The 27,849-nt window shown below is 47.8% G+C and overlaps 2 protein-coding genes across 4 annotated transcripts in view; one reads left to right on the top strand and one right to left on the bottom strand.

Moving 5' to 3' along the window:
* Positions 1-24,638, top strand: part of RSPH14 (radial spoke head 14 homolog) — a 98,873-nt gene extending 74,235 nt beyond the window's left edge. Inside the window, exons 6-7 of one of the 3 annotated variants that reach the window (XM_070516601.1) lie at positions 1,261-1,427; positions 23,235-24,638. In XM_070516601.1, the coding sequence (XP_070372702.1) occupies positions 1,261-1,427; positions 23,235-23,383 (316 nt within the window). In that variant the 3' untranslated portion in view covers positions 23,384-24,638. Of the gene's footprint in view, positions 1-1,260; positions 1,428-3,349; positions 3,833-23,234 lie in introns of those variants that run through there. The other 2 variants (XM_044775368.2, XM_014866296.3) reach the window with 2 other exon arrangements.
* LOC106847137 (sodium/glucose cotransporter 1-like) overlaps positions 3,883-27,849 on the bottom strand; it is a 64,926-nt gene continuing 40,959 nt past the window's right edge. Inside the window, exons 8-12 of the mRNA XM_070516602.1 lie at positions 27,239-27,346; positions 25,577-25,727; positions 16,791-16,959; positions 13,944-14,159; positions 3,883-11,414 (exon numbers count right to left, since the gene is read on the bottom strand). Coding sequence (XP_070372703.1) covers positions 11,196-11,414; positions 13,944-14,159; positions 16,791-16,959; positions 25,577-25,727; positions 27,239-27,346 — 863 coding nt within the window. The 3' untranslated portion in view covers positions 3,883-11,195. The remainder of the gene's footprint in view (positions 11,415-13,943; positions 14,160-16,790; positions 16,960-25,576; positions 25,728-27,238; positions 27,347-27,849) is intronic.

Below are 27,849 nucleotides of genomic sequence, written 5' to 3' on the forward strand. Positions count from 1 at the left end.
CCCTGGCAGCCTCCCCCAGCCCGCCTGTGCTTTCCCCATTCTCTGCTGTCCGGTGTGTCATCCCCAAGGGGAGCTCCTGAAGACAGGGCTTTGCTCTGCTTGCTGCTTGACACCAGAGGTTCGAAATGGGGCCCTTTGGCCCCCGAGAGACATGAAGCACCATGCAGAAACATTTGTGGTTGTTCCAACTTGGGGGTGAGGGGCTACCCCTGGCATGGAGAGGGTAGAGGCCAGGGATGCTGCTCGACCTCCCACAATGCACGGGACACTCCCCACCACAAAGAGTCATCTGGCCCGAAATGTCAGCAGTGCCGAGGTGGGGCAACCCTGCCCCTGCTGCAGGGTCCGGAGCTGGGCCCCGGGGACCAGATGCCCACAGTGCTGGCTGCGGGAATGCACGGGCGTGGGACCTCTGGAGGTGGGGCCCAGGACTCTGCATCTCTGGTCAGTTTCCTGAGGGTGAAGGCCCGCTGTCCTCCAAGCTCAGCCGCCCTGCAACGTCAGAGCTAGTGGCTGGCCATCCCCATGCTTCCCAAACTGGGTTCCCAGGACACAAGACACCGGTGTCTTTTGAGATGTTATTAAGAGGGTTCTGTGGGTGGTGAAGTTTGGGAAAGGTCGATTCAAATAACTGACTCAGGGTCCTTTGCTGCAGGACAAACACACTGTGATGCTCCCGGAGGCCCCGTGGGCAGCATTTCCCAGCTCAAGGAACCCTTCTCTTTTGGGGCACAGTATTGAACCTCTCACAGTTTCAGGAAATCTTGGGGCATCCACCACTTTCATTTTCACAGCTTCATGCAATGCCAGGACTGGAAGTGACCTAGAAAGTCACCTCGCCTGAGGTGGCTCCTCACCAGCATCCCCCCAGCAGCTTGCTGCTCTTTGCATGGCTTAGCCCATCCCTGGCAGCTCAGACTCTTACTTGGAGTCAAAACGAGTCTCCCTGTGGTTCGTGGCCCTGGGTCTTGCTCCTCCCCATTTTGGGGCCAGAGGGAACACGTCTAGTTTCTTCTCCAAGTAATACCTTAGGACGAGGCTCCACTGTCCCCTGGCTCCTGGGTGGTCTCACCTTCAGTGGCCCCAATCTGTGCTCTCAGGTCGTCTGAGCACAGAGGTGAGGCCCAAACCTCACACCAGTGCTCCCCTGCACCCTGGCGCCTTAGCCCCAGTCAGGCCCAGACCGCCAGGGATGGTCCCAACACGAGTCCTTTCCTCTGGTGTTCCCCTGGATCCTGCCCCACTCCTCCCCCAAAGCAGAGCCACCCAGCTGTCCCTTCTCTGGCCCAGCATCCCTCTGGAGGGCAAGAAGCAGATATGGCAGTATGACGTCATCCCCATCCTGGTGCATCTGCTGAAAGACAAGGTGAAGGAGGTGCAGGCCAACGCTGCCGGGGCCCTCATGTACGCCACGGTGACCACTGAAGGTGAGGCGGCCTGCAGGCTGGGCATGTCCGCGCGGGCAGGCTGTCCCTCGTGCAGGTGTTGGAGCTGATTCCGGGGGTCACTACAGCCCCCCAGGATGCCAGCTGTCCCAGTGAATTTGAGTATTGACCGCCCCCTGCCCCTCCAAAATACTCCTCTTGGCCTGTTGTTGAGACAGCTTCAAGCTGGGTCTGATCCTCTGCTCTCCCTCTTCTTCCCGGCCACAGCAGGCCGCCTGCCCGTGGCCACTCCATGGTCACTTGCATTAGGACCTCTGTCCCTTCCTGCCAGGCTCTTCCTTAGGCCTGGAATTCCCATGATTCTGGGATTGATTAGTTTGACATCCATGATTCAGTTATCAGGAGGTCTAAGCAAACACTGGAGCCCTTGCATCTATGGTGTTTCTTGATCGAAATGACTTTTCTTGGGGCAGTCCCTGTGGCCTAGTGGTTAAATTCAGTGTGCTCCACTTCGGCAGCCTGGGTTTGGTTCCCGGGTAGGGACCTACACAACTCATCAAGCCACACTGTGGTGGCGACCCACATACAAAATAGAGGAAGACTGGCACAGATGTTAGCTCAGGGCCAATCTTCCTCAAGCAAAAAGAGTATTGGCAACAGACGTTAGCTCAGGGTGAATCTTCCTGAGCGAAAAAAAAGAAAAAAAAGGAAAGAAATTACTGTTCTTAGTGGAGGGAGGGTCACAGAAGAGTGTAAGATGCTCTCCCCAGCCCCTAGCCCCTACCCTGGGCTAATGGGAGGGACTGGGACAGGCCATCCCACTGTGACCTCTGGAAGCTGCCCAACTTTCCCCATGGCCCACACTTGCCTGCACCAGCCCTATGCCCTGTGCTTCTTTGGCGTTCCATGGAGGACTGTCTGGGCCTCTGATTCTCAATCAGCATGCTGCAAAGCCCCCCAAAGTGGGGTCCTCCCAGGCCACCCCCCACTGGTGGAATCTGAGACACACCAGAGTGGGAGAGGTTGGGGCCTTCCCAGAGTCCAAAGCCCCCATTCGATGGTGCAGTCAGGATGCTGACCACCAGGCTGGGGCTCCTCGTGCGTGTTTGTCTCATGGGTGTCCTCAGTGCAGTGTCTCTGCCTGGGTTTCCTATGGGATCTCTTGGAGGGCTCGCGGGGGGCCGGGCCACAGCTGGAACCCATGGATGTGAGGCCACATTTTTCCAGAGCTATCACTCCAGCCAAGGGTCCCCACAGTTCTGCCTCGTGCCAGGCCCTGCCCTGGGCAGCCGGGACCCAGACATCTCAGCCTCGGGTGTCTACGGTTTGGTGGGAGTGGCAGAGTGGCGAGTGTATGGGGAAGAGGCACAGCGCGCAGTGGGCCCCGGACGGGGCAGAGCCTCCTCTGGGAGGGGCATGGGTGGTGACCCAGAGGCCATGGGAGTCAGCAGGGCAGAGAGGGGCTGGACAGGCCTCAGCAGCAAAGAGAAGAGTGCTCAGTGCAGGAAGGGCAGGGGCAGGGCCAGCCATGTGGCCTTTTAGCAGGTGAGGTGGTGGGGAGGGCAGCAAAGGGTTACGTGGGGTGTCTCCTTTACACATTAATGTCCGTGTCCCCCACTAGACTGTAACACCATGAAGGCGAGACCTAGGTGTGTTTTGTGCCTGGTGCAGAGTAGGTGCTCAGGAAATATTTGAATAATTGCATATTAATTTTTAAGAGACCATTTGTGTTCCCTTGTGAGGACAGGCGCCAGGTGGTTGCGGAGAAGCCAGTGAAGGGCCTGGAGGGGCAGGAGATGATGGGGCCTGGTCTAGGCTGAGGCAGAGGCAGGTGCAAGGGTGAGGGAGGGAGCCTGGTAAAGGTGGCACCTCCCCAAAACGCACAGGCTGGAGGTGGGGGGGTGGAGGGCAGAGGAAAAGGAGCAGAGGGCCCGTCAGGAACCCTTGATGTTGGTGGCCCGCAGGGAAGTACGCAGCCCTGGACGCAGAAGCCATCACCCCGCTCCTGGGGCTGCTCTTCTCACCCTTGAGCAAGGCCCGCCTGAACGCCATCAAGGCCCTCACCATGCTGGCCGAGGCCCCTGAGGGCCGCAGGTTCCTGCAGGCCCACGTGCCCAACTTCCGTGCCCTTGAGAAGGATGACAATGAGGCTGTGCGGAGGGCAGCCCTGGTCGCCATCAAAGTTGTCGAGTGGAAACCTTGAGCATCTTATCAGGCCAGCCCTGATAGGTGCCATGCCTGAATAAAAGGGCTGAATCTCTTTATCTTGGGTCTGAAAGGCACTTTCTGTTCCTGGGACATGGTCACACCTCCCCTCACCTGCCAAAAGGGAAAGGCCAGGCCAGGAGAGCCAGCACGGGCTGAATCCAGGGCCCAGGGATGCGCAGGAGGCGTCCTTGCTCTCTGCTGGGCCAAGAAGGTAGTGAGCAGGGCTGGGCCCTCCATGGAGGCGGCGGGGGTGGGGAGAGGGGTGTGGGGGGATAGGCAGGGAGTTGGGTTGGCGGAGGGAACGCAGCTGAACCAGGCACCACGCAAGCTTTGGACACTCTCGTGACCAGGCCCTTGGAGTGTGGTGGGGCATGGCCCTGCTCAGCAGGTTTGCTCCCTTCTCACACTGGGTGGCAGGAAGGGAGGTGAAAGGTGCCACCCCATGTGGGCTCTTGCTAGTTGTAAGCAGCACCTGTAGAGATGAGCACTCAGGACAGGGACAGTACTCCTGAAGATCTTCCCCCAACAGCTGCCTTCCTCTCCAGAGCAGGAGTCACCTGAGGCGGCTACACTGCTGGCCCACCCCCTGCTCTCTACAGGGCATGAGCGTGGCCCTTGGGCAAGCCTTCCTCCTGTGTCTCCAGCTGCCTCTCTTCTCCCCGCAGCGACACTGGCCAAGGAGGGTGGAGAGCTTGGCCGGGTGGGGAGGAGAACCCAGGGTGTGTGTGGGGTCTCCTTGTCTCCCCCGTCCCTGCCTGGTCTGGCTGGGTGACGGTTCTCGAGCCAGCTCTGACCTCGGCTAGAGAAGCTGCAGGAGTGGAGCTCAGTTTCAGGGGAGCTCTTTGAGGCTTCCCGCCTCGAACGAGGTTTCTTTCATGACAGCACCCACCGGCAGCCATACTTCCTGTGGGCCAGAACCTCCCTGCTCATGGGATGTCTGCTCCTCCCAGAGTAAACATGATCAGCAGAACCAGGATCCCCGAGTGAGCGCCCTCTTGCTGTCCTCCCAGTGACTCGGGCCTTCACTTTCCTAGAAGACACGCAGAGAAGTTTGTCTCTGGAATTGGAGGATTAGCAAGTAGGCCCTCTTGTTCTGGAAGGCACTGGCGGCTGGGCCCACTGGGGTTTCTTAAAGCTCATTCTCGAACAAGGCCCCAAAGAGGTAACCTTGTCTCCTCTAGGAGAAGAGGGGCTGAGGGGCTCCACTCCCTCACATCCCCCCCCAGAGCAGGCTGGCTCCACCCCTCCCCTCTCACCAACACCTCTGACCCAGGGCCCCTGCCCCCTTGCTGCAGGGCCCCGCGCTCTGTGTGTCTGACCCGCGCAGTGGCCCAGGTGTGCGTGCTCCCTGGGGCAGCTGTCTCGGTCCTCCCCCCGAGGCTCTGGCTGTGCCCTCTTGGTCTCCTTCGTAGAACCCTCTTTCTTGGCATGACCATGGCGGGGGGTTTCTCACAGCTCTGTTCTAGGCTCTCTCTCCTCCCGCTCTCCCGCACAGTCTCGTCTGCCTGGCTGTGGGTCCTCCTCCCCTTCTTAGCTAGGTACCCACTCGCTGCCTTCTCTCCCCTAAATCTCAATCTGTAGTCCCAGCCTCTCCCAAGTTCTGGACCATTCTATCCAACTTCACGTCTACCCTTAAGTGTTTCCAGGCAAGAATTAATACCAATCCTTCTCAAACTGTTCCAAAAAATAGAAGACGAGGGGACACTTCCCAACTTATTCTATGAGGTTAACATTACCCTGATACCCAAAGACATCATAAGAAAAGAAAACTGTAGACCAAGATCGTTTATGAAAATAGACACAAACAGTCAACCAATATTAGCAAACCAAATCCAGCCACATAAAAAAAGTATTATCCACCATGATCAACAGGGATTTACCCCAGGAACGCGAGGTTTGTTTAATATATGAAAATGAATCAATGTAACTTATAAACGATAGAAACCACATGCTTTTTTTTTTTTTTTTTTTTTTGAGGAAGATGAGCCCTGAGCTAACATCTGCTGCCAATCCTCCTCTTTTCGCTGAGGAAGACTGGCCCTGAGCTAACATCTGTGCCAATCCTCCTCTACTTTATATGTGGGACGCCTGCCACAGCATGGCTTGACAAGTGGTGCCATGTCCACACCCGGGATCCGAACTGGTGAACCCTGGGCTGCTAAAGTGGAATGTGCACATTTAACCGCTGTGCCACTGGGCCGGCCCCAGTGCTCATCTTAATATAAGATCAAAAAAAGCACTTGACAAAATCTAACACCTATTCATAAAAAAACCCAAAACCTCTCAGCAAACTGGGAGTGGAGGGAAACTTCCTCAACATGATAAAGAACATCTGCAAAAATTCATAGCTAACATCATACTCAGTGGTGAAAGACAGGATGCTTGTCCCCTAGGATCAGGAGCAAGACAAGAATGTCTGCTCTCACTACTTTCATTTGACATTGTATTGGAGGTTCTAGCCAGGGCACTTAGGCAAGAAAATGAAATACAAGGCATCCAGATTGGAAAGAAAAAAGTAAACTATCTCTATTTGCAGACTACATGATCTCGTATATGAAAAACCTCAAGGAATATGCTTAAAAACTATGAGAACTAATAAGAGTTCAGTAAAGTTGCAGGATACAAGATAAATATACAAAAGTTTTCTGTACACTAGCAAGAACAATCCAAAAATGCACTTATGAAAACAATTCCATTTACAATAGCATCAAAAAGAATAAAATACCTAGGAATAAATTTAACAAAAGAAGTGAAAAACTTGATTGCTGAAAACAAACCTTATTAAAAGAAATTAAAGAGGACCTAATAAATGGAAAGACATCCCATGTTCCTGGATCAGAAGACCTAGTATTGAGATGGCAATAAGTATCTTCATGCAACTCAAACTCTCTCTGTCCCAAATGGTGCTTTGCTCCTCTCCCATGCCTGCCCTTTTCCAGTGCAGCTTGTCTCCGAATTGGTGCACCTTTGCCCACATGCTCAAGCCAGAGTCACCCTCGGCCCCTCCCTTCAGAAGTCTAATTACTCAAGTCTTGCTACATCTGACTGCTGGCTTCCGTTCTGCCATTCCCTTCTCTTTTCCTCTCCACTGCTGACTTGCCTGCATTGCTCTGAAAGTCTCCTGGTGGGTGTTCCTGCCTCCCTGTCCTCTTCCCAGCACAGGCAGCAAATCTGATCCTCTCACTTCCCTGCTGAAACTCTCAGGGACTCAGGATCCCAAAGCATCTAAGGCCTGCAGGGCAGGCGCCTGCCCACCTTGCCCTCCCCGTCGCCCACTGTTCTCCCACACACAGGCCATGTCTCGGCATCCTCAAACATGTCTCACATCCTTGCCTCGTGTCTTCCCACACGTTGTCCCTTCTGTTATCCAGCTAAATGACCTCCTCCTTCGGTCATGGGAGGCCTTCCCTGACTCCGAGGCTAGGCGGGGCTCTCTGCAGGTCGCTCCTGCAGTATACACAGCGTGTGGAGGAGCAGTGTGTAGACTTGGTGTCAGGCAGGGCTGCTTCAGGCTTTGTGCCCACTCCCTATTTCCTAAGTTCCCTTGCTGAGCTGCTTCAGTCCCCTCCCTTGAGAAATGTGGTTAATTCTAGTCCTTCCACAGAGCGTGGTTCTGTGGCTTGAGTGAGATAACGCCCTTACCCCGGGCAGGAAAACAGCAGGCCACACTACATGCTGGCTGTCACCGCCAGGGTTTCATCGTGTTTCCTCCATCCACCACGGGCTCTGTTCACGGCTATCTCCTTGCAGTGGCTGGCACATGACAGGCACTCAAAAATGTCAGCTGAAGGAGTAAACTGGGGATGACGGACCGGTCATGTGAGTGTGCCTTCAGAGTGTGATTTTTCTGATGCTGGTTGGGCCTCCCCCAAATCACTTCAAGGCACCTGAAACTTTGTCTAAAGACACAAATCATTTATTTTGGTCTGAGAAGAAGGAACAGGAAGGAGCGGCTTCAGGATCCCCTGCAGACACACAGCCCAGGGGTGGCCTATACTTGACTGCTAAAAGGACTCTAACCTTGGGACCCAGCTTCTAAGAACATCCCAGTGGCAGACAGACTGGTGGGGGCTGCAAAGAGCTTGGCAAGGAAGGAGGTTTCCTTTCCATCTGCCCTCTGGGGGTGCTGGCTGGCTGCAGCCAGACGGTGCTGAGTGGTGGGGAAGCCTGTTCTCAGCCCCACCACTGGTCCAGGCAGGAGCCAAAGTTTCCATCCACAGGCAGCTTTGGCTCCAGCGGCCTGTGAGGTCACCAGCAGCGGGCAAGGCCCCTGTGGGTGGGAACCGCAGTGTCACAGGGACACTTACACTACATGGCAGCTTTGTAGCAGGGCCATACCTTTGAAAAGGAGGAGAGAACAAAGCAAACAGAGGTTGGGTATTGGAAGGAAATGGGGCCATCAAAGTAAACACAAGCAAAAATCCCAAATATATCTAGAGATAAAAAGCCAAAATTAAATTTAAAGTGAAAGTCAGTGTTTATGCAGTAGAGCCATTTGGAGAAAGTGACTCATTTTGTAAAGGAACAGATGTTCTCATTTGCATAGTCTCTGCAATCATGAAAGGACTTTACTCTGTCCTGTCTGCACGCATGTCCTGCAGCTGGTGGCACCTGACGTGTGACACTGAGGGAGCGTTTTCACGAGTTTAATCCCTGGTCCTGTATCTGTGGGTCTCCTGGTAGGAAAGCCTTCCCCCTTTAGTGATGAGGAGTCTGAGGCGGCCGTGTTCTGTCTGCTCTTCCCAGACGCCCCTGGGCCCAGCTGCTTTAGGAGTAGTAAATGTGGCAGAGGATTACGATCACTATCAAGAAGAATGCGCTGATATTGGCAACTTTTCTCCAGAAGGGCGTCTGTGACGTGTCACAACGCTTTGTCCCTTCCCACTTGGCACTGTGTTCTGTCCCTTCAGATGTGGCACTGTGTTCTGTCCCTTCAGATGTGACACTGTGTTTTGTGCCTCCAGATGTGGTGCCACGTTCCATCTTCTGCACGGCTGCCTCTTTGGGGGCCAGTTTGGGGCCAGGCTGCGGCTCCAGGCCACAGAACACATCCCAGGCCTTCCAGAGGCAGCTCTGCGCCTCCTTGAATACTTCTGGAACAAGGGAAGAGGCCAAGGTCAGGAGGCACAGGCCACAGCGGGGAGGACTTTCTAGGGGGTCACGTCTCAGCAGTGAGTCCAGCAGGGAGACTGAGAGACTTGCTCCTAATATGAACAGTCTCAGCCCCTGATGCGGAAAACCTACCCCACCCTCAGAGACCCGGGAGAGTGGGGTGAGGGACGAGGGGAGCGTGGCAGGGGCAGAGTGGGGGCTGCCTGGGGCCACGCTTGCCTTCCACCAGCAGAGCCTTCACCTAGGCCCAGATCCCCTCGATGGGGCGGGAGAGGTGTTGAGGGGGCCTCCACTGTCATAGAAGCAGGTCCTTCCTGGTGTGCCCCCAGTGTGCCCACGCTTCCTGTCACAGGCACATGGGTGAACACGGCTCTATAGGTTTAGGGCAAGTGGCTACTCCTCTGAATCTTCCCAGTTGCTCCTCTCCAGAGGATGGAAGAAACCCTCTGATTTCTGGAAGCAGACACTGCTCTCCTTGGCAACCTCTTGGGGAGTACCTTCTCCAGGCAGGTACCAGTCTCATGGCCTGGCCTAAAATAAGACTCTCCGGGCCCTTGAAGGGGAATCACTGGTGTTTTCCAGGAGGCAAAGGAAGGAAGTCTAGGAATTATAGGAAAGTTTACGCTCATTTGTCTAGGCCAAATTGGTGAGAATGCCTAACTCTGGAGCTGACACATTGCTTCCGGGTCTGTCAGTACAGCTTGTGCTGGCTTCTCCTCAGGCCTGCTCAGGAGCAGGTCAGCACCATGGCCAGCTCCAGCACACCCACGTGGGCCCCAGCCTCTGCCTTGGAACGGTTCCCTCCTTGATGACAAGAGGAGCACATCTCAGTCCCAAAGTGAGCGGGCTCCCAGCACAGTGCGCTGTGATCAGTGTCTCATCCCATTGGGCACCCCCTACGCCAGCTGTGTCCTGAGGCTGAGGTGGCACCAGGGATGATGGAACACATCAGCCAGGGACAGAGGAGCCCCTGTTGCAAGAGGAGGGTGGCTGCAGCTGGAGGACCCCAAAGGCAGGGACACAGCTATCTGCAGGTGGTGCTGAGAAGTCCTGAGCAGCACACTCAGGCCCCATTCTCTCAGATAGCCATGTTGTCACACCATCATGCAGCTGCCAGGCCCAAAGATGCTGCTGTATGTAAAAGGCAACTGATCATTTGACTACAGCCCAAGGGCTGTGTGATAGGCGGTGGGCAGGCCAGTGACCAAGAGTACACATTTTGGAGTCAGACTGCCTGCGTTCAAATCCCAGCTCCACCACTGCCTGGTTATCTATGGAGCCCAGGGTAAGTTACTTAACTGTTTGCTGCCTCAGTTTCCTCATATCTAAAATGGGGATAACATTTGTACCTATCACACATGGGTATAAGTTCGACAGTGCCTGGCACATCCCAAATGGGCTATAAATGTTGGCCACTGTCACCATCATCATCCACCCACAACAGTGGAATAAGGAAGAAGAGGAATTTGGATGTGCCCTAAGAACAAGCACCTGGCACACTGTGGGCAGCCAGTTTACCAGCGCCCCCCTTACAGAAGAGAAACTCCCAGGAGCCCTGCATCCTCCAGGTGTGTGGGGCAGCTCTGCTTAGGAAAGGCCGCTCCCCTGCTCCACACCCGCCCCCGCAGAAGTCCAAGAAGCCCATTCCAACCCAGGGTCTCCTCTGCAGCTGTCAGGAGGGTGCCCCGGGGCCTCTTTGGGCTCTGAACTTCGCTGGCAGGAATGGAGCGGGGGCCCCAGAATGCTGCCTTCTCCCCAGGCAGGCCATTCCCTCCCTCCCCCAGACTCATAGCCTCCCCAGTACCCTCTGCCCAGACTCAGGACTAATCTCATTAGGCTTTTATCCCTGTCTGCGTCAGGGCCCCAAGAAGCTCAGGTCACCCTCCCCTGTGGCCCCAATACTCCCTTTCTGACCCCATCTGCTGAAACCCTTCCTCTAGGGCCTCAGGCCCCATAGAGTCCAAGCCTCTCCTGGAACATTCTCTCTCTTCTTGCTGGGACTGAAATCTAGTTGTCCCTGGACCTCTTTCCCCTGGTGCCCTCTTAGATAGGGCTGCTTCCTCCCTTCCCCCTTACAGACCATCTCCTGCCCCCCTTCTGAGAAATCCTCTCCTCTTGAGTCCCTGTGTAAGGCCCCCCTCCCCCTTTCATGTGGCTCCACTTCACTCCACCAGGTTGCTCTGGTCGAGGCATGACATGATCTCTGTGTCGCGAAATCCCATGGTCAGTTCTCAGGCCCCATCTTTCTTCACCCATCAGCATTTATCTCAATGGATCACCCCTGCACCCCCAAAAGCTTCTAGGTCAGCAAACACTTCTGTTTTTCACCCCTTGGCTGGCTCCCCCGCCTCCCCCTGCACCCACCCTCCTGGGGCCAGCCTTGTCTCCTGCTGCTGTCTCTCACATAGATCTCTCCAGACCAGCCTGCTCCATGTGGATGTCCAAGAGGCATCTCAACCTCAACAAACCCCAAACATTCCTGAAGGCAGCTTAGGAAAAACGAAAGTCAGGGGCTCTGCCTGGAAGAGCATTTCTGGGAGTGGAGACGGTGGGGCAGGGGTGCTGGGGAGGCAGGACCCCTTCTGTGGGCTCTGGATCTTCCTTCTCACCTGGCTGTGCTTGGGGTGCGGGTCTCTTCCTTTGTGTCTCTGCATCCAGATCGACCCTTTTCTCTTGGCTGTTTCGTAAACTCCAACAGAGCCGGTGGAGCTGGGGGGAGAGCAGGGGCATGTCACCACCCAAGGCCCTGTCATGCAGGCCTATGGTACCGGGAAGCTGGGCACCAGGATCTTGATGGACTAAAAAAATATCTGGTGGTTAGCCTCCAATGAAAGACGCAAGGAACGGGTGACACTTGGGAACTCTGGATTTCAGTTGTGGCCGTGGCAAAGGTGACATAACCTGCCTGGGCCTCAGTGTCCTTCACCTGAAAAGCAAAGGGTAGGAGGCCACATGCTCAGGGCTCCTTCCAGCTCTGAGGGTCCAGGAACCTGTGCCCTTGGGTGGAAGAAGCTGCCCCTCACCCCTGGTCTGCTGCTTCTGCTGCAGGAGGAAGCCTCTCACCTGATGAGGCCAGGGCAGCCCCAGGAGCTGCTTTCCTTCCAGAAGGCCCTACTGGCCGCCTGAGACGAGCAGTAACTCAGCCTAGGAGAGGCTTTATCTAGTTTGCCTGGCCCTCGCCCAGCTCAGTTGCCCAAGCTCAACAGGGCTTTTGACGATGCAGAAGGAGAACATTCCTTCCTTTTTGGACTGTGATTTTCTTCTCTTCCTGAAAACATATATGGAAACTTTGGGGAGCAACAAAATCCAGCCAATTGCTGCTTTTTTTTTTTTAAGGGTTAGGGTCAGCAGAGGCACAACTAAGTGAACATTTCCACCAAGTCTCTCCTGGAATAGACTTTAATCTCTTATACCAGCCTCAGTATATTTGAATCTCAGTGCCCTTCCCCTGCAACATACAGCAGGGATGTGGACAAGCGGGGCTGAGCCCCCTCCTCAGCCAGCCTCCTCCAAGACCCGCGCTGGCCCCACCTCTCAGACTGCATGTTGGAACTAAAATTCTCTTGTGTTAACGACAGAGCTTGGATTTAGCCTCTCATTGCTTCCTGAGGATGCCACATGTATGCATTTGCCTTCCCGACTGCACTGTCATCGCCCTGTGGATGGCCGTGGTTCCTGTGCTGTCCCGCCTCCTCTGGGAGTGGTAAGCAGAGGGCCTGGCACACTGACACTGACCCATAAACACTGATTTCTCTCTTCATCTCCCCCTCCCACGTTCTCCAGAGCACCTGGCATACTGCTAGGCAAGTGGGAAATGCTGAACAAGTATCTGGCTAACTAAGAAGGGGGCAAAATCAAAAAGTTGAGAGTACGAGAAGAACAGAAAAGAACGCAGACAATCTAACTGACTAAGACCCTGAGCAAAAGGAAACTAAGTCCACCACCCCCAGCTTCTCAAGGTGCTGCGAGCAGGGAAGGCTCCCCACTGTCACTGATGCAGGGGGATGTGTGGTGGGCGTGTACCTTCCAGACCACCCTGGCTGTCCTCCCAGCTGCTCTGTCCCTCTTCCAAGTGGGCTCTGTGCACGAGAGAGGAACGAATCAAACGGCAATTACTGAGCAGAAAGCATGGCCATAAGGAAAGCCCAAGGTTGAGCTGGGGACCCTGAGGCTGTCTTCCAGGTTTTCGGCTTTTACCTAGACCCCAGGCAAAGTTGCAAGAAAGGCCCATGGTCTCATAGACCCATCTCCCTCTGAGCTCCTCCCTCCACTTCAGACACCCAGGACCCTCCCTGCTGCTTTCCGCCTCTGCCAAGTCCCTGTCCTGCTAAGCCTACTGGCCATGCCAAAGTAGGTGACATGGTGGAGCCAGGTTGGAGCCCAGCCCCGCTACTTAGTAGTTTTGGTACCTTAGGCAAATGACTTGACTTCTTTGAGCCCAGGCTTTCTAATATCTCAACTGAGGCGACTGACACCTGTCTCCTGGCTGGTGGGAAATGCTGGGCAAGGAGAGACTGAGAAGCATCCAGCCCCAGCAGGCCACAGGCAGCTGCCAGCATTAAAGTCCCCTCCTCCTTGCTGTTGGCTTAATTCTCTCTGGGTGGGTGGCAGCTGGGACTGCCCTGATAACATTAATTCATACTGAGGTAGTGATCTTAACACTTCCAAGGAAAATTTGCATTTTAAAAGTCACACTTCTTATTCTAAGTGAATACCTAATTGGTGGATTGTTGAAAATCTTTTTAGGGGGGGCCCTGTGGCCGAGTGGTTGAGTTTGCGTGCTCCGCTACTGTAGCCCAGGGTTTTCGCTGGTTCAGATCCTGGGCGCGGACATGGCACCACTCACCAGGCCACATTGAGGCGGTGTCCCACGTGCCACAACTAGAAAGACCTGCAACTAAAATATACAACTATGTACTGGGGGGATTTGGGGAGAAAAATCAGAAAGGGAAAAAAAAAGAAACAAGATTGGCAACAGTTGTTAGCTCAGGTGCCAATCTTTAAAAAAACAAACAAAAACAAAATCTTTTTAGTTTAGTTTTGTTTTTAAGGCAGGGCCCTTTCTGTGGCATTTGCCTATTTCTGACCACCCCCCACCTCCACCCCCGACTCCCTTTTTCAAAGAGAAGGCAGGAATGCACACTATTCTATTCTCTAAGGCCAGCAGAGCTGAGTCCTGCTCACGGGGACACACTGGGCCTGCAGGCTGGCCCCAGAACCTCTAACAGCAGCACTTACGTGTTTATCTGGAATCGGGTCTGTGAATAAGGAGATCGCCAGCATGGTGAGAAGGCTGACTACGAACAGGCTTATGGCAAAATAGAGGTAGTGCAGGCTGCAGATGATCAGAGGGCACTTGTTGTTTGCTGGGCAGCTCCAGGTTCCGTAGATAAACTCCAATATCATTCGAAAGAAGCCAAGCAGAAGTCCCCCAGTCAGCCCCCAGAAGGCACCCTGCCAAAGGAGGAGCCTCGAGAGAGTCATTTGGAAGGAAGATGGGTGATGAGACAAACCATCTTCAGCCTCCCCTCCCTGACTAGTTGAGTTCTAAAGTTAAAAGTCATAAAAGGGCATCAGATACCTTGCGGAAGCAGTGTACGCACAGTGAGGAGATGAGACCTTTAGCTGAACAAAGACCTGAGAACTTACATTCTCTTAGGTTAATCAGAGAACTTAAGAAACACTGGAAACACTTTAAAGTTAGATAATGAATAGCCATCTCACATGTAAGGTGTCTAAAAAGACCTTGGTCTTCCCCACGGCTGTTAAGTGGCACGTCCATCTGCCTGGTTGCTCAGGTGGAAACCCCAGGAATCATCCCTGGTTCCTCTCTTTCCATCCTGCCCTACCACCAACCCATCAGCAAATTGTGTTGGTTCTACCTCCAAAATGTACCTGGAATCCAACCCCTTGCCATCATCATTACGGCACCACCCTAACCCTGAACCGTCTTCTTCTCTCACACAGAGGTGGGCTCCCTCCCTGGTATCCTGCTTGCCCACTGTCCCCACAGAAGCCAGAGTGACAACTTCAAAGCATATACTGGAGAATGCCATGCCTCTGCTTAATTAAACTCTCCAATGGCTTCTCATGGTCCACATCAGAATCAATTCTCAACTCCGCTCTTCAGTTGACCCCTTTTGTCTGCCACTCTCTCCTTGGTCACTCCACTTCAGCCACTGCCTGCGACCTTCTTTCTGCATGTTAAACCTACCCACTTCGCTCGTGGCTTAGGCCTTTGCACTTGCCCTGTTCTCTGCTTGGGTCTCTCCCTAGATCTTTTTATTTCTGGCTCATCCTTCAGGGTTTAGACTCAATGGCACTTTCTTAGGAGAAGTCTTCTCCCATGACCTTGGCTAATGTCCTTGTGTCCCCCACTGGCCCCAGCACCTGCCCTGCCACCCTCCATGATCTTTCTGTTTTTTTTGTGAGGAAGATTGATCCTGAGCTTATATATGTTACCAATCTTCCTCTTTTTGCTTGAGGAAGACTGTTGCTGAGCTAACATCCATGCTAATCTTCCTCCATTTTGTATGTGAGATGCCACCACAGCACGGCTTGATGAGCAATGTGTAGGTCCACACCCAGGATCCAAACCTGCAAACCCTGGGCCACCAAAGCAGAGCACACAAACCTAACCACTATGCCACGGGCCAGCCCAAGACTGTCCCTTCTTTAATAGAGAGTAAGGACTGCATCTTGCCTCTGGAGCTGTATCTGGAGGCTGACTCAGGTGGGCATGGATGTCAGAAGAGACAGAGGATACAGTACGTGGGCAACATCTTGGATAAAAAGCTGAAAACAAAAGCCAAGTGGATGGTCCACGGGAGCCACTGATTGAAGGAGATGTGCAGACAGGGAAGATCTAGAAACAGATGGGCAGCAGAAGCCAGATGAGCAAGTCACCTGAAATAGGGTGGGAAAGAGGGCCTGGAGAAGTTCTCTAGGTGAAGGAGGTACCTGTAATATTCTTGTAACTGTGGACCAGGGGTTGAGGGAGAGGCACTGCCCAGATCCCCGTTTTCCTTGGTGGCAGGCCCCAATAATTCAAAGTTGGCGTTGTAGGTGGGAGGCAGGTTCTCCTGACTGCCTGCCCCTCTTGCCCATGCCCTTCCCAGGAGGGCAAAGAGAAGCAGCTCTGGCATCTCTGGAGGCCAGCCACTCTCCCCCATATTCTCAGTGCTAAATTGAGTGCTGGTGAGCTGGGCAGAGCAGGGAGCACCAGTAGTTTGGTCTAGAGGATTGAACACCTGAGAGGAGCCTGTAGGAAGCATCAGCCAGGTGAAGGAGGAAAAAGCTATTCCTGGCAAAGTGAATAGTCTATGTCAATGAAAGGAGGCCAAAGCAAGCAGGGGACAGTTAGGCAATCAGCACTTAGATTTCGGAGCGGCTGGGGCCCAGGGGCTGTGCATGTGGGGGCAGAGGCCAGATCACAGAGCACTTCAGACACTGTGTTCAGGAACTTGTACAAGGCCCAACTACCCAGGGCTGATAGTGGAAACAAGTTAAGATATGATTCAAATAATAAATGAAAATATTCTGGCAAACTGTGCTTTCAAAGTCTTACGGATGAAATGACTGAACCATTCATTGGGAGTGATGAAATGATTGAACCATTCACTATTATTCAGTTTTAAGTGTGGCTGGAAGAGGTGGTCTTCCCTGCAGGGAAGGTGGAAGGAGCCTGTGACTGTACATCCCTCTGTGAGTATGAAATCTCAGAGCATGACACATCCATGTACAGAGGCAACAGAACAATACTTTCCTACAGCCAGTTACATGTCCCGGAGGATCATGCACACTGTGCATCATCTAAGATGCAAAACCATGCACTGGTAAGGTTGAAAGTGGGTTACCCTGCAAGGGAAGAAAGCAAATCAGAGCTCGCCTTTTCCCGGCATGCATAACGGGGAGCTTGGACCAAATCTGCCCAGGAGGAGACCATCTCTCAGAAAGCAAATGATGCAACAGTGTGAACTCTTGAAGCACGAGAGACTCTCGTGGGACAGCCCTTGCAAAGACAAATCTGCTGTGAAGGCGAGTCCTCACACTGTCTACACGATGGCCGTGCCGACACACGCCTACCTGCTCAGTGACTCTCTTGGAAAAGACGGCGAGCAGGAAGATGGCAGCAATGGGTGGTGTCAGGTAACTCATAACTGCTTGCATGTACTCAAAGAGTTCTTCACTGTGTGCTGTTTCCGTAACAGGGACCCAGGCAATGGTGACAACAAGTAAGATTATAACAAAAAATCTGTAAATGAAACCAACAGTCAATGCTGATTTGATGAGTCTTTTTTTTCCCTGCCAATAAAACATCTACAGACCATAAACTATAAACTCAATGATTGCTTATGTTAAATTCAGGTGTGCATTCATAGTAGGACCATAGGGCTACAGACAAAAATCCTTCAACTTCTAAACAAATAAAACTGAGTGTCCATTTGCTTGTCATTGGATCATGGGTGGATCATTTTTACCATATTTGGAGAGTATCTTTGGGGCAGTCATGCTTAACATATATAATATGTAGAAAATATTAATTTCTTGAGGGATAACACATTTTTTAAAATTTCAGACAGATTAGTATGGCATGTGAATTTAAAAATTTCAGTAATCAGAAACTGACTTTATTATCTAAGTCTTGCTGAAAATTTTAAGAAACTGAGTAAAGGCTCCAAATATCCATCACTTCGTTTTTTTGCTGAGGAAGATTTGCCCTGAGCTAACATCTGTGCCAATCTCCCTCTATTTTGTATGTGGGTCGCTGCCACAGCATGGCCACCAACAAGTTGTGTAGGTCCGTGCCTGGGAATTAAATCCAGGCTGCTGAAGCAGAATGTGCTAAATTCTAAACTAGGCCATGGTGCTGACCCCTCCCCTACTTTTTAAAAATAAAATACTTTTTAACGTGTATCCATATATAAAATTACACTTAGAAAAAATATCCCCCAAAGATGAATAAATCTTAGTTCTGTGTCAAGAACTTAAAAATTATAATTTTGAGAGAGTGAGTGTTTTAAGCTAGAAAGGACTAATTCTTTTTTTTTAAAGATTGGCACCTAACAACTGTTGCCAATCTTTTTTTTCCCTGCTTTTTCTCCCCAAATCCCCCCAGTACAATCTAGAATTCTATATCCAGCAAAAATATCCTTCAACAATAAAGATGAAATAAAAACATTTTCTGATAAAAACTGAGAGAATCTGTCACCAGCAGACCTGCATTACAAGACATGCTGAAGAAAGTTCATCAGGGTGAAAGGAAATGACACAGATGGAAACTCAAACCTCAAAGAAGGAATGATGAGCACCAAAAAAGTAAAAACATACGGGTAAATATAAAATACTATATATATATATTTTTTTTCTTATTTTAATTTCTTTAAAAAGGCAATTAACTACTTAAAGCGAAAAATTCTATCACTCTCACTGTATTGTGGGGTTCATAATGTATGCAGATGTAAAATATATGACAACCATAACACAAAAGATGGGAGGGGAAATGGCAGATACTGTTGGCTTCTCCCAAGAGCATGCTAAAAGATGCACAGATGATTGCACAACTCCTGAAGGATTTGGGGATTACAGAATATGAGCCAAAAGTTATAAATCACATGTTGGAGTCTGTATTCTGATATGTGACCACCATTCTAGATGATGCAAAAATTTATTTAAGTCACACTAAGAAAGCTACTGTTGAGGTGGAGTGGCAGTTGGCAATCCAGTGTCCCACTGACTGCTCTTCTCTTAGAAAAGCTGTATTGTTTTACCTTTCACACTCAGATATACAGTCCATCTGAAATAGATTTTTGTGTATGGTGTGAGGTAAGGGTCAATATTCTTTTCCCATGAGCAGCCAAATCACTCAGTACCATTTATTGAAAATCCTTTTCCCCTATCACTTTCCTGACTGCACTGCACTGTAATCTTGCCATAAATCAGGTGACTGTAGACCTGCGGGCCTTTTTCTGCATTCTGTTCCATTGATTTGTCTATACTCGTACCAAAACCACACTAAGTAGTATCCCTTCATAATAGACACTGGTGTCTGTTAGTATGGATCCTCCAGCTTTGCTCGTCTTCAAGAACTGCCTTGGCTATTCTTTGCTCTTCACATTTCTCTATTAGTTTTAGAACTGGTCTGTCATTTTTTACACACACAAAAAGCTACTACAATTCTGAATTGTAATCCAGAGTAATCCAGGATTACTGTGAATATGTAGAATAACATGGGCAGAACAAACATATTGTCAATACTCAATCTTCTAATTCATGGATATGGTATATTCCCGTACATACTTAGGTCTCAATTTCTCTCAACAGTGCTTTGTAGGGGCGGGCCCCTGGGTGTAGCAGTTAAGTTCAGCATGCTCCGCTTTGGTGGCCTGGGTTTGTGGGTTTGGATCCGGGGTGTGGACCTACACCACACGTCAGCCATGCTGTAGTGGCAACCCATACACAAAAAATAGAGGAACACTGGCATAGATGTTAGCTCTGGGTGAATCTTCCTCAAGCAAAAAAAAAAAAAGAGGAAGATTGGCAACAGATGTTAGCTCAGCATGAATCTTCCTCAGCAAAAAAAGAAAAAGAAAAAAGAAAAGAAAAAAACAATGCTTTGTAATTTTCTCACATCTTTTGTGAGATTTATTACTAGGTATTCATCATATGGTTCAATGACACTGTAAATGATAATGTGTAAAATATGATTAATTCTTGTATTCTGACCTTGTATCAGTCTTGTTAAATTCACTTTTAAATTTTAAGTTTGTCTACAAAGTCTTTTACAACAATTTCGTTTCTTCTATTTCTATCTGTATGCCATTTGTTTCCTTTTCTCCTCTTACGCTCTGGGTGGGACCTCTAGTACAATGTTGAATAAAGGTGATAGTGGACATACATGTCTAGTTCCTGATCTCAGGGGAAAAGATTTTAATCTTCACGAAGTATGAGAAATCCTATAGGCTTTAAAATGTATATATATTTAAGAGTCAGAGTAATGGAGTTCCTCTGAATTCCCTAATTTGCTAAGATTACAAAAAATATAGATATCAAAAATTTTAAATGATTTTTATCTAGTGTGATGACTGTATGATTTTCTCCTGTTTCTACTTAATGTGGTCAAGTACATTGATTTTTGAATAAAACGCTATTCTTGCATTCCTGGAATAAACCCCCGATGGTCATGGTGTATAATTCTTTTTATATGTTGCTGGGCCTGAGTTGCTAATATTTTGTTTAAAATTTCTGCATCTATGTTCATATCTGCATGGTATGTATTTTACCATGTTTTCTTTAAGCCTTTCTCAATCTTATTTTAGAAAAGATATCTCTCTTCAATAAAGTTGCAGGGTACAAACTCAACATACAAAAATCAATAGAGTTTCTATATACTAACAATGACTTATCTGAAAAAGAAATAAAGAAAATCCCACGTAAAACAGCATCAAAAACAATAAAATACTTATATACTAAACAGAAAGATATCCTGTGTTCATGGATTAGATGAATTAATATCGTTAAAATGTCCATACTACCCAAAGCCATCTATAGATGCAATGAAATCCTTATCCAATGTCCAATGACACCTTTTTTCTGTGAGGAAGACTGACCCTGAGCTAACATCAGCTGTCAATCTTCCTCTATTTTGTATGTGAGATGCCACCACAGCACAGCTTGATGAGCGGTGTGTAGGTCTGCACCTGGGATCTGAACCAATGAACCCTGGGCTGCCAAAGCAGAGTGCACAAACTTAACCACTATGCCACTGGGCCAGCCCTTCCAATGACACTTTTTACAGAAATAGAAAAAACAATCCTAAAATTTGTTTGCAACCATAAAAGGCTCCGAATAGCCAAAGCAACACTGAGAAGGAAGAACAAAGCTGGAGGCATCACACTTCCTGATTTCAAACTATATTACAAAGCTATAGTAATCAAAACAGCATGGTATTGGCATAAGAATAGACACATAGAGCAATGGAACAGAGTTGAGAGCTCAGAAATAAAGCCATTCATATACAGCCAACTAATACTTGAAAAGGGAGCCAAGAATATTCAATGCAGAAAAGAGAGTCTCTTCAATAAATGGTGCTGAGAAAACTGGATATTCATATTGAAAAGAATGAAACTAGACACCTATCTTATACCACTCACAAAAATTAACTTGAAATGGATTAAAGATTTAAACATAAGATGTGAAACCATAAAACTTCCAGAAGAAAACACACGGGATAAGACCTGACATTGGTCTTGGCAACAATGTTTTGGACATGACACCTAAAGCACAAGCAACAAAATAAAAAACAAACAAGTGAGACTATAGCAAATTAAAAAGCTTCTGCGCAGCAAAAGAAACAATCAACAAAATGGAAAGGCAACCTACCGAATGGGAGAAATATTTGCAAACCACACAGATGATAAGAGTTAATATTGAAAATATATAAGGAACTCATATAACTCAACAGCAAAAAATCAAATAATCCAATTAAAAACTGGGTGGGCCAGCCCCAGTGACCTAGTGGTTAAGTTCAAGCATGCTCTGCTTTGGCAGTCCTGGTTTGGTTCCCAGGCGTGGACCTACACTGCTCTGTTAGCAGCCATGCTGTGCTGGTGATCCACATACTAAAAAACAGGAAGATTGGCACGGATGTTAGTTCGGGGCAAATGTTCCTCAGGAAAAAAAAAAAAAGAAAAAAGAAGAAGATAGAGAAAAAGAAAAAAAAAAAAGGGCAAAGGACCTGATAGACATTTTTCCAAAGAAAACACTCAAATGTCTAACAAGTAAGTGAAAAGGTGCTCAACATCACTAATCATCAGGGAAATGCAAATCGAAACCACGAGGAATCACCTCACACCTGTCAGAGTGGCTGTCATCCAAAACACAGGAAGTAAGTGTAGTGAGGATGTGGACAAAACGGAAACCTCGTGCACTATTGGTGGGAATGTAAAGGGGTATGGTCACTATGGAAAATAGTGTGGAGCTCCCTCAAAAAATTGAAAATAGAAGTACTGTATGATCCAGCAATTCCACTTCCAGGTATACGTCCAAAGGAAACAAAACCACTATCTTGAAAGGATATCTGCAGCCCCATATTCATTGCAGCATTATTTACAGTAGCCAAGACATGGAAACAACCTAAGTGTGGATAAAGAACATGTGGTATATATACACAATGGAATATTATTCACCCAGGAAAACAGGAAATCCTACCATTTGTGATAACATAGGTGGACTTTGAGGGCATTATGCTAAGTAAAATAAGTTAGACAGAGAAAGACAAACACTGTATAATCTCACGTGTATTTGGAATCTAAGAAACTGAACCCATAGACACAGAGAACACATTGATGGTTGCCAGAGGTGGGGGTTGGAGGAATGCGCAAAATAGGTAAAGATGGTCAAAAGGTACAAACTTCCAGTTATAAGATAAATAAATCATGGAGATGTAAAGTACAGCATGGTGACTACAGTAACAATGCTATATTGTATATTTGAAAGTTGCTAAGAGAGTAAATCTTGAAAGTTCTCACATGAAAAAAATTTTATTATATAAGGTCATGGATGTTAATAAACTTGTGGTAATCATTTCACAATATATACATATATCAAATCATTATGTTGTACACTTTAAACTTATACAATGTTATATGTCAATTACTACTAAATAAAACTGGAAAAAAGGTGTCTATTCTAAGCAGCATATAGTTGGCTTAAAAATACTCTGATAATCTTAACCTTTTTTTTCTTAGTATATTTTTTAATTGAAATATATCTGACACATAACACTGTGCAAATTTAAGGTGTACAACATGCTAACTTGATGCATTTGTGGACTGTGACATGATGCCACTGCAGTGACAATTACACCTCTATCTTGTCACATCATCACTCAGGTATTTAGTCCACTGACAGTCCATGAAATTACTGATATATTTGGGTTTACATGTGTCATCCTAGTATTTGTTTTCTATTTAATCCACCTTTTACATTCTTTTAATCCTTTTGACTTCTTTGGGGCTAATCAAATATTTTATTAGTTATTCCATATTTTCCTTCTATTAATTTGTTATTTGAAGATTCCTGAATTATTCTTTTATTGCTTAGTCTAGAGACTGCATGCATCTTTGTTATGTCATAGTCCGGAACAAGCTTGACTTTTACCACATCCCAAATAATTCTAGAACCTGAGAGTAAGTTCCATTTAGCCTCTTCTCATCTTCTCCTTATTGTCATATATTTTGCTTTTATATGTTAAAAGTCCTATGAACATTTTTTTCTTATTGATGTTTTCGACAGTCAATATTCATTTACAGTTACCCTTTCTGGTATGCTTCATTCTTCTCTGAAGTTCAGTTCTCCTGTCTGGGTTGCCTTCCTTCAGCCTGAAGAACCTCCTTTGGCATTCCTTATAGTGAAAGTTAATGTAATAAATGCTCTCAACTTGCATTTATCTGAAAATATATTTATTTCACCTTCATTTTGTAGAATATTTTTTTTTAAAGATTTTATTTTTCCTTTTTCTCCCCAAAGCTCCCCAGTACATAGTTGTATATTCTTCGTTGAGGGTCCTTCTAGTTGTGGCATGTGGGACGCTGCCTCAGCATGGTTTGATGAGCAGTGCCATGTCCGTGCCCAGGATTCGAACCAACGAAACACTGCAGCGGAGCACGCGAACTTAACCACTCAACCACGGGGCCAGCCCCTGGAGAATATTTTTGATGGGTATTGAATTCTAGGTTGGCAGTTCTTTTTCTAGTACTTGAACTTGTCATTCCTTTGTCTTCTGCCTTTTGTAGTTTCTGTTGAAATTCTGCTGTCAGTCTCTTTGCTGTTCCTCTGAAGGTAATGTGAATCATTCTCCTCTGGCTGCTCTAAAGATTTTCTCTTTATCTTCAATTTTCAGCAGTTTCACTAGAACGTAGTCTACGTATGGTTTCTTTTGTATTTATCCTGCTTGCAACTCGTGGAACTTTTTGAATCTCTAGATAGTTGTCCAGGTATTTGGAAAATTCTTGGCCATTATCTTTTCAAAATTACTTCTACCCAATTTGCTCTTCTCCTTCTGTGATTCCAATTACATATATATTATTATTCTGATTGTATTCCATGTGTATCTTCCTTTTTTCTGTGTATTTCAATTTGGATATTGTTGGTCGATCCATTTCCAATCCACTGTGTCTTCTGCCAAATCCAATCAGTTGTTAACCCATCCATTGAGTGTCCAATTTTAGATAATTATTTTTCGATTCTAGAAAATTATATGTATTTATATATTTATATATTTATAAATTCTAATTCTCTGGTGAACTTCTCAATATTTTCATCTATTTTATACACTTTTCCCTCTATTTTCTTGTACATATTAATAATCATGGTTAAAGTCCCTGTCTGCTAACTTCACCTGTGGGTCTACTTTTTATATATCATAAATTTTACTTATATATTATATACATTTTTACACATATATATTAGTATAAATACAGTAGTGATGGGGACATGCTTGCCCTGTGTCTTTCTAGTTTCTTCATTAAGCACGATGGAGGCTTTCAGGGTGCTATAGATATATTTTATCATGTAGAAAGGTGCCCATTTTACCAAATACCTTTTCATCATCCGTGAACAGACACAAATGATTTCTCTCTTTTGATCTATTAATATGGTGAGTTATATTATTACATGTCCTAATATTGAACCATCTTTATATTTCTGGAAGATAATTACAGTTGGTAACGGGATATCATTCTTTTAATATATTATTGGATTTGTGTCTAATATTTTATTTACAACTTTTGCAGTGGTATTTAAAAGTGAAATATGTTTTTAGTTTTAATTTTTTCCTGTGCTATATTTGTTAAGTTTTAGCATCAATATCTTGAGCTTCATAAAATGAATGTCTTCCTCTTTTCCCCCATGTTCTATAACAATTTAAATAAAACTGGAATCTGTTACTTAAAATTTCTCAGTGTGCTTTTAAACCATCGAATGCCAATGAAATTGTAAAGGCAAACTCAAATGCACGGGTTAGACACAAAATAGATGAGCAACATGCACACTGATGTGAGATAAAGCAAGTATTTCAGACATAATGTGGGCCAACTTAAATATGTGGGGTTGGATGTGGTCAAGGGGCAGCCCATGTGAAACCCTACGCAATAAAGACAGGGACCACGTTTTACACACATTTGTATCCCCCACCCTATGCCTTGCATAGTACCATGTGGCATCACAGTTAACAGCATGCCCCTGAGATGGACAAGTTCTCTTACTTAAGATGTGACCTCAGGTTGATCAATCTCTTTGTGACTTTATCCCCATTTGTACAATGAGAATAAGAGTAAAACTTTTTAAAGGTTGTCATGAGGACTAAATGAGATAATGTATGTAAATTTCCTCACAAGGACTAGTTTGGGGGGTACATTAAACTATGCTCATTTTTCTTCTTTTGCTGAGGAAGATTCGCCCTGAGCTAACATCTGTGCCCATCCGCCTGTATTTTCTATGTGGGTTGCCACCACAGCATGGCCACTGATGAGTGGTATAGGTCTGCAACTGGGAACTGAACCTGGGCTGCCAAAGCAGAGCCTCCCAAACTTAACCACTAGGCTATGGGGCTGATTCCAAACTACGTTCATTTTTATCATTGTGATTATTAATTTTTTCCCAAACAGAAGCAATTTTCTTTGTGATTATAAAAACAATACATCTTCACTACAAAACTGCAGCAAAACAAACAAACAGTAACCACCATACTGTGTATAAACAGGATAATTCTCCAATAGTATTAGAAGGCTAACTTTTTCACATTATACTATATTGTGGGCCTCATTTCACTGAGAGTGGCAGGAATTAAAGTGATTAGAGGAATCCTCTACCTGCCTGTCACCATGAGCTCCTTTTCAGTGGCCATGGGCCGTATTCGGGTATAGATGTCCATGGTGAACAGGGTGTTGGCAGAGTTGAAAATAGAGGTCAAGGAGGACATGAGAGAGGCCGATATTGCGGACAGCATCAAGCCGCGTACACCTGGAAGAGAAGGGACATTCCCTGGGCCTCCAGCTCTCCGGTCACACCAGGAGGTGCCTTAGGCCTCCTAAGGAACTTTGCCACATGCTAAATTTTCCCCTACAAAACATACAAATTTTATTTGGAATGGAACTCCATCTGAGATAGATGAATGCATTATATTTGTCCTTGCTTTGTGACGAGACTTAGTGGTTTCCTGCTGTGTCTTTATATAATAATAGGAGCTAAGATCTCTTGAGTGGTTACTTTGTGCCAGAACGGTTCAGCACTAGCCTGCACGACCCTCCCTGCAGCCCTGTGGGAGGGACACCATTGCCACCCCCTCTGACAGAGGAGGAGCCAGAGGCTCAGAGAAGGTTCCAACTGTAGGCAAGTCATGTGGCTCCCTGTGCCTCAGTGTTCTCATCTGTAGGTAGGCATAAAAGTAGCTGCGACATAGGGCTGTTGCTAAGCCTAAGATGAATTAAGTACATGGGTTGAGGCGATGCCCAATGCAGAGCACTGAACAAATGTTAGCTATAAACATAACAATCTAGTAATATTACCCAAAAGGCCATCCTGTGGCAGGGATTCTGCTCGGTCGGGAGATTTCTATGTGTTGTTGGGAGAGCCTGAGGTTACGTACCCAGGGCCTGAACTGGAGCCCAGTCCTGCAAGGTTCCCACTGTATTCAGTGGGCTGCTTGGGCCAGGCAAAGACTGGAGTCCTTGGATTTGCCTTCCTTCAGGTGTCCCACAGCCCGCTCTCACTCATGGAATTGGGGAACTGGGTGCTCTAAGATGGGCTCAGCTGGGGAAGTCGGACAACTTCCTTCTCGAATTTGGACAGCTTCCTTTCTGAACTGTGAGATGGTCAGTATTTCTCTCCATCAGATTCCATCTATACTGTATGTAATGGAAATGTCTCAGCTTTTCCAGCCTAATGATCTCCAGAGCTGATATGGAATTGTTTTTTAACTGTACTGCTTGGCCATTTCCATGGGATTTGGGGAAGCAGGTGAGGGGAATGCACAGGCTCACTGTCATCTGGCAATGAACGTCATCTCACTGTTGGTGAACTGCCAGTCCCCTTGCCCATCCCACTGGACGTGAGCTCATTGAGAGCAAAATTAGGTCTTGTTTGTCTGTGTATTCTCACGGCTAAGAACAATGTCCAGCACAGCCTGGAGGCCATCTGCAGAATGAAGGAGCAAACACTCAAGCTAAGCAGGGGGGAAAGGAATAATGCAAATCATGCACACAGGTGGTGCTTCTGAGAGCATGTGTGTGAGGAATGAAGAGGGAGGGGTCTGGATCCTTCCCCCAGGGCAGCAAGCCTCCGTCTACATCACTAACATCCTCCCACCCACAGCCTGCCTTCTATCCAGAACCACGGGCTGACTGGTGGAGTAGACAAGCCACCCCTAGGCCCCTCACTCCCAGCCATCCACTTACAGCCTGTGGGCACGGGCTCCAAGGGGGACAGAGATCTTGGGGTTTCTGTGGCCCTCGAAGGCAGGGTCTATTTCTTACCATCGGGCAGCAGCTCTACCACCAGCACTGGGTAGGCGATGGGGCTACAGTCAGTTCTGGTGCCACAGTGCTTCTTACATTCTGAAGGAACAACACATGCCACTTGATCTGCAAAGAGATGAGTCACACCAACACGCTGGCCTGAGAGCTCTAAAATCTGAGCTTAGGGAAAGGGAAGCAAATTAGGAATCGCATGTGGATGTCACACATTCTACTGGTGACTGCTCCAATTCATGATCCTACATCCATAATCCTTCAGGAGTGTGGGGTGAAGGTAATGGCTACGAGTTAGGCACTGAGGAGTCAAATGAATTGGTGCTTCTACTAATTCACTGCTTGACCCAAAGCAAGTCCCCTGACCTCGACATGATCCCAGCTAGGTGTCAGGAAAGCAGATGGATTCTTCATCCACATACTAACGTATGAGTAACTCATAACTTTACTCCTTTAGCCTGATAGAGGTGTTATTTCAGAGTATTTGGGAAGAAATTTTGGACTAAGAGAAGTAAAGGGACTGAATGTGACATGCCCTTCAAAGCCTACAAAGCTATAAGAGATATAAAGTTACCATATGAGGAGCAAACCCAAAAGCAATGAATCAACATAGACTA

This window comes from Equus asinus, chromosome 8 (genome assembly GCF_041296235.1).
Source record: "Equus asinus isolate D_3611 breed Donkey chromosome 8, EquAss-T2T_v2, whole genome shotgun sequence".
Lineage (NCBI taxonomy): Eukaryota > Metazoa > Chordata > Mammalia > Perissodactyla > Equidae > Equus > Equus asinus.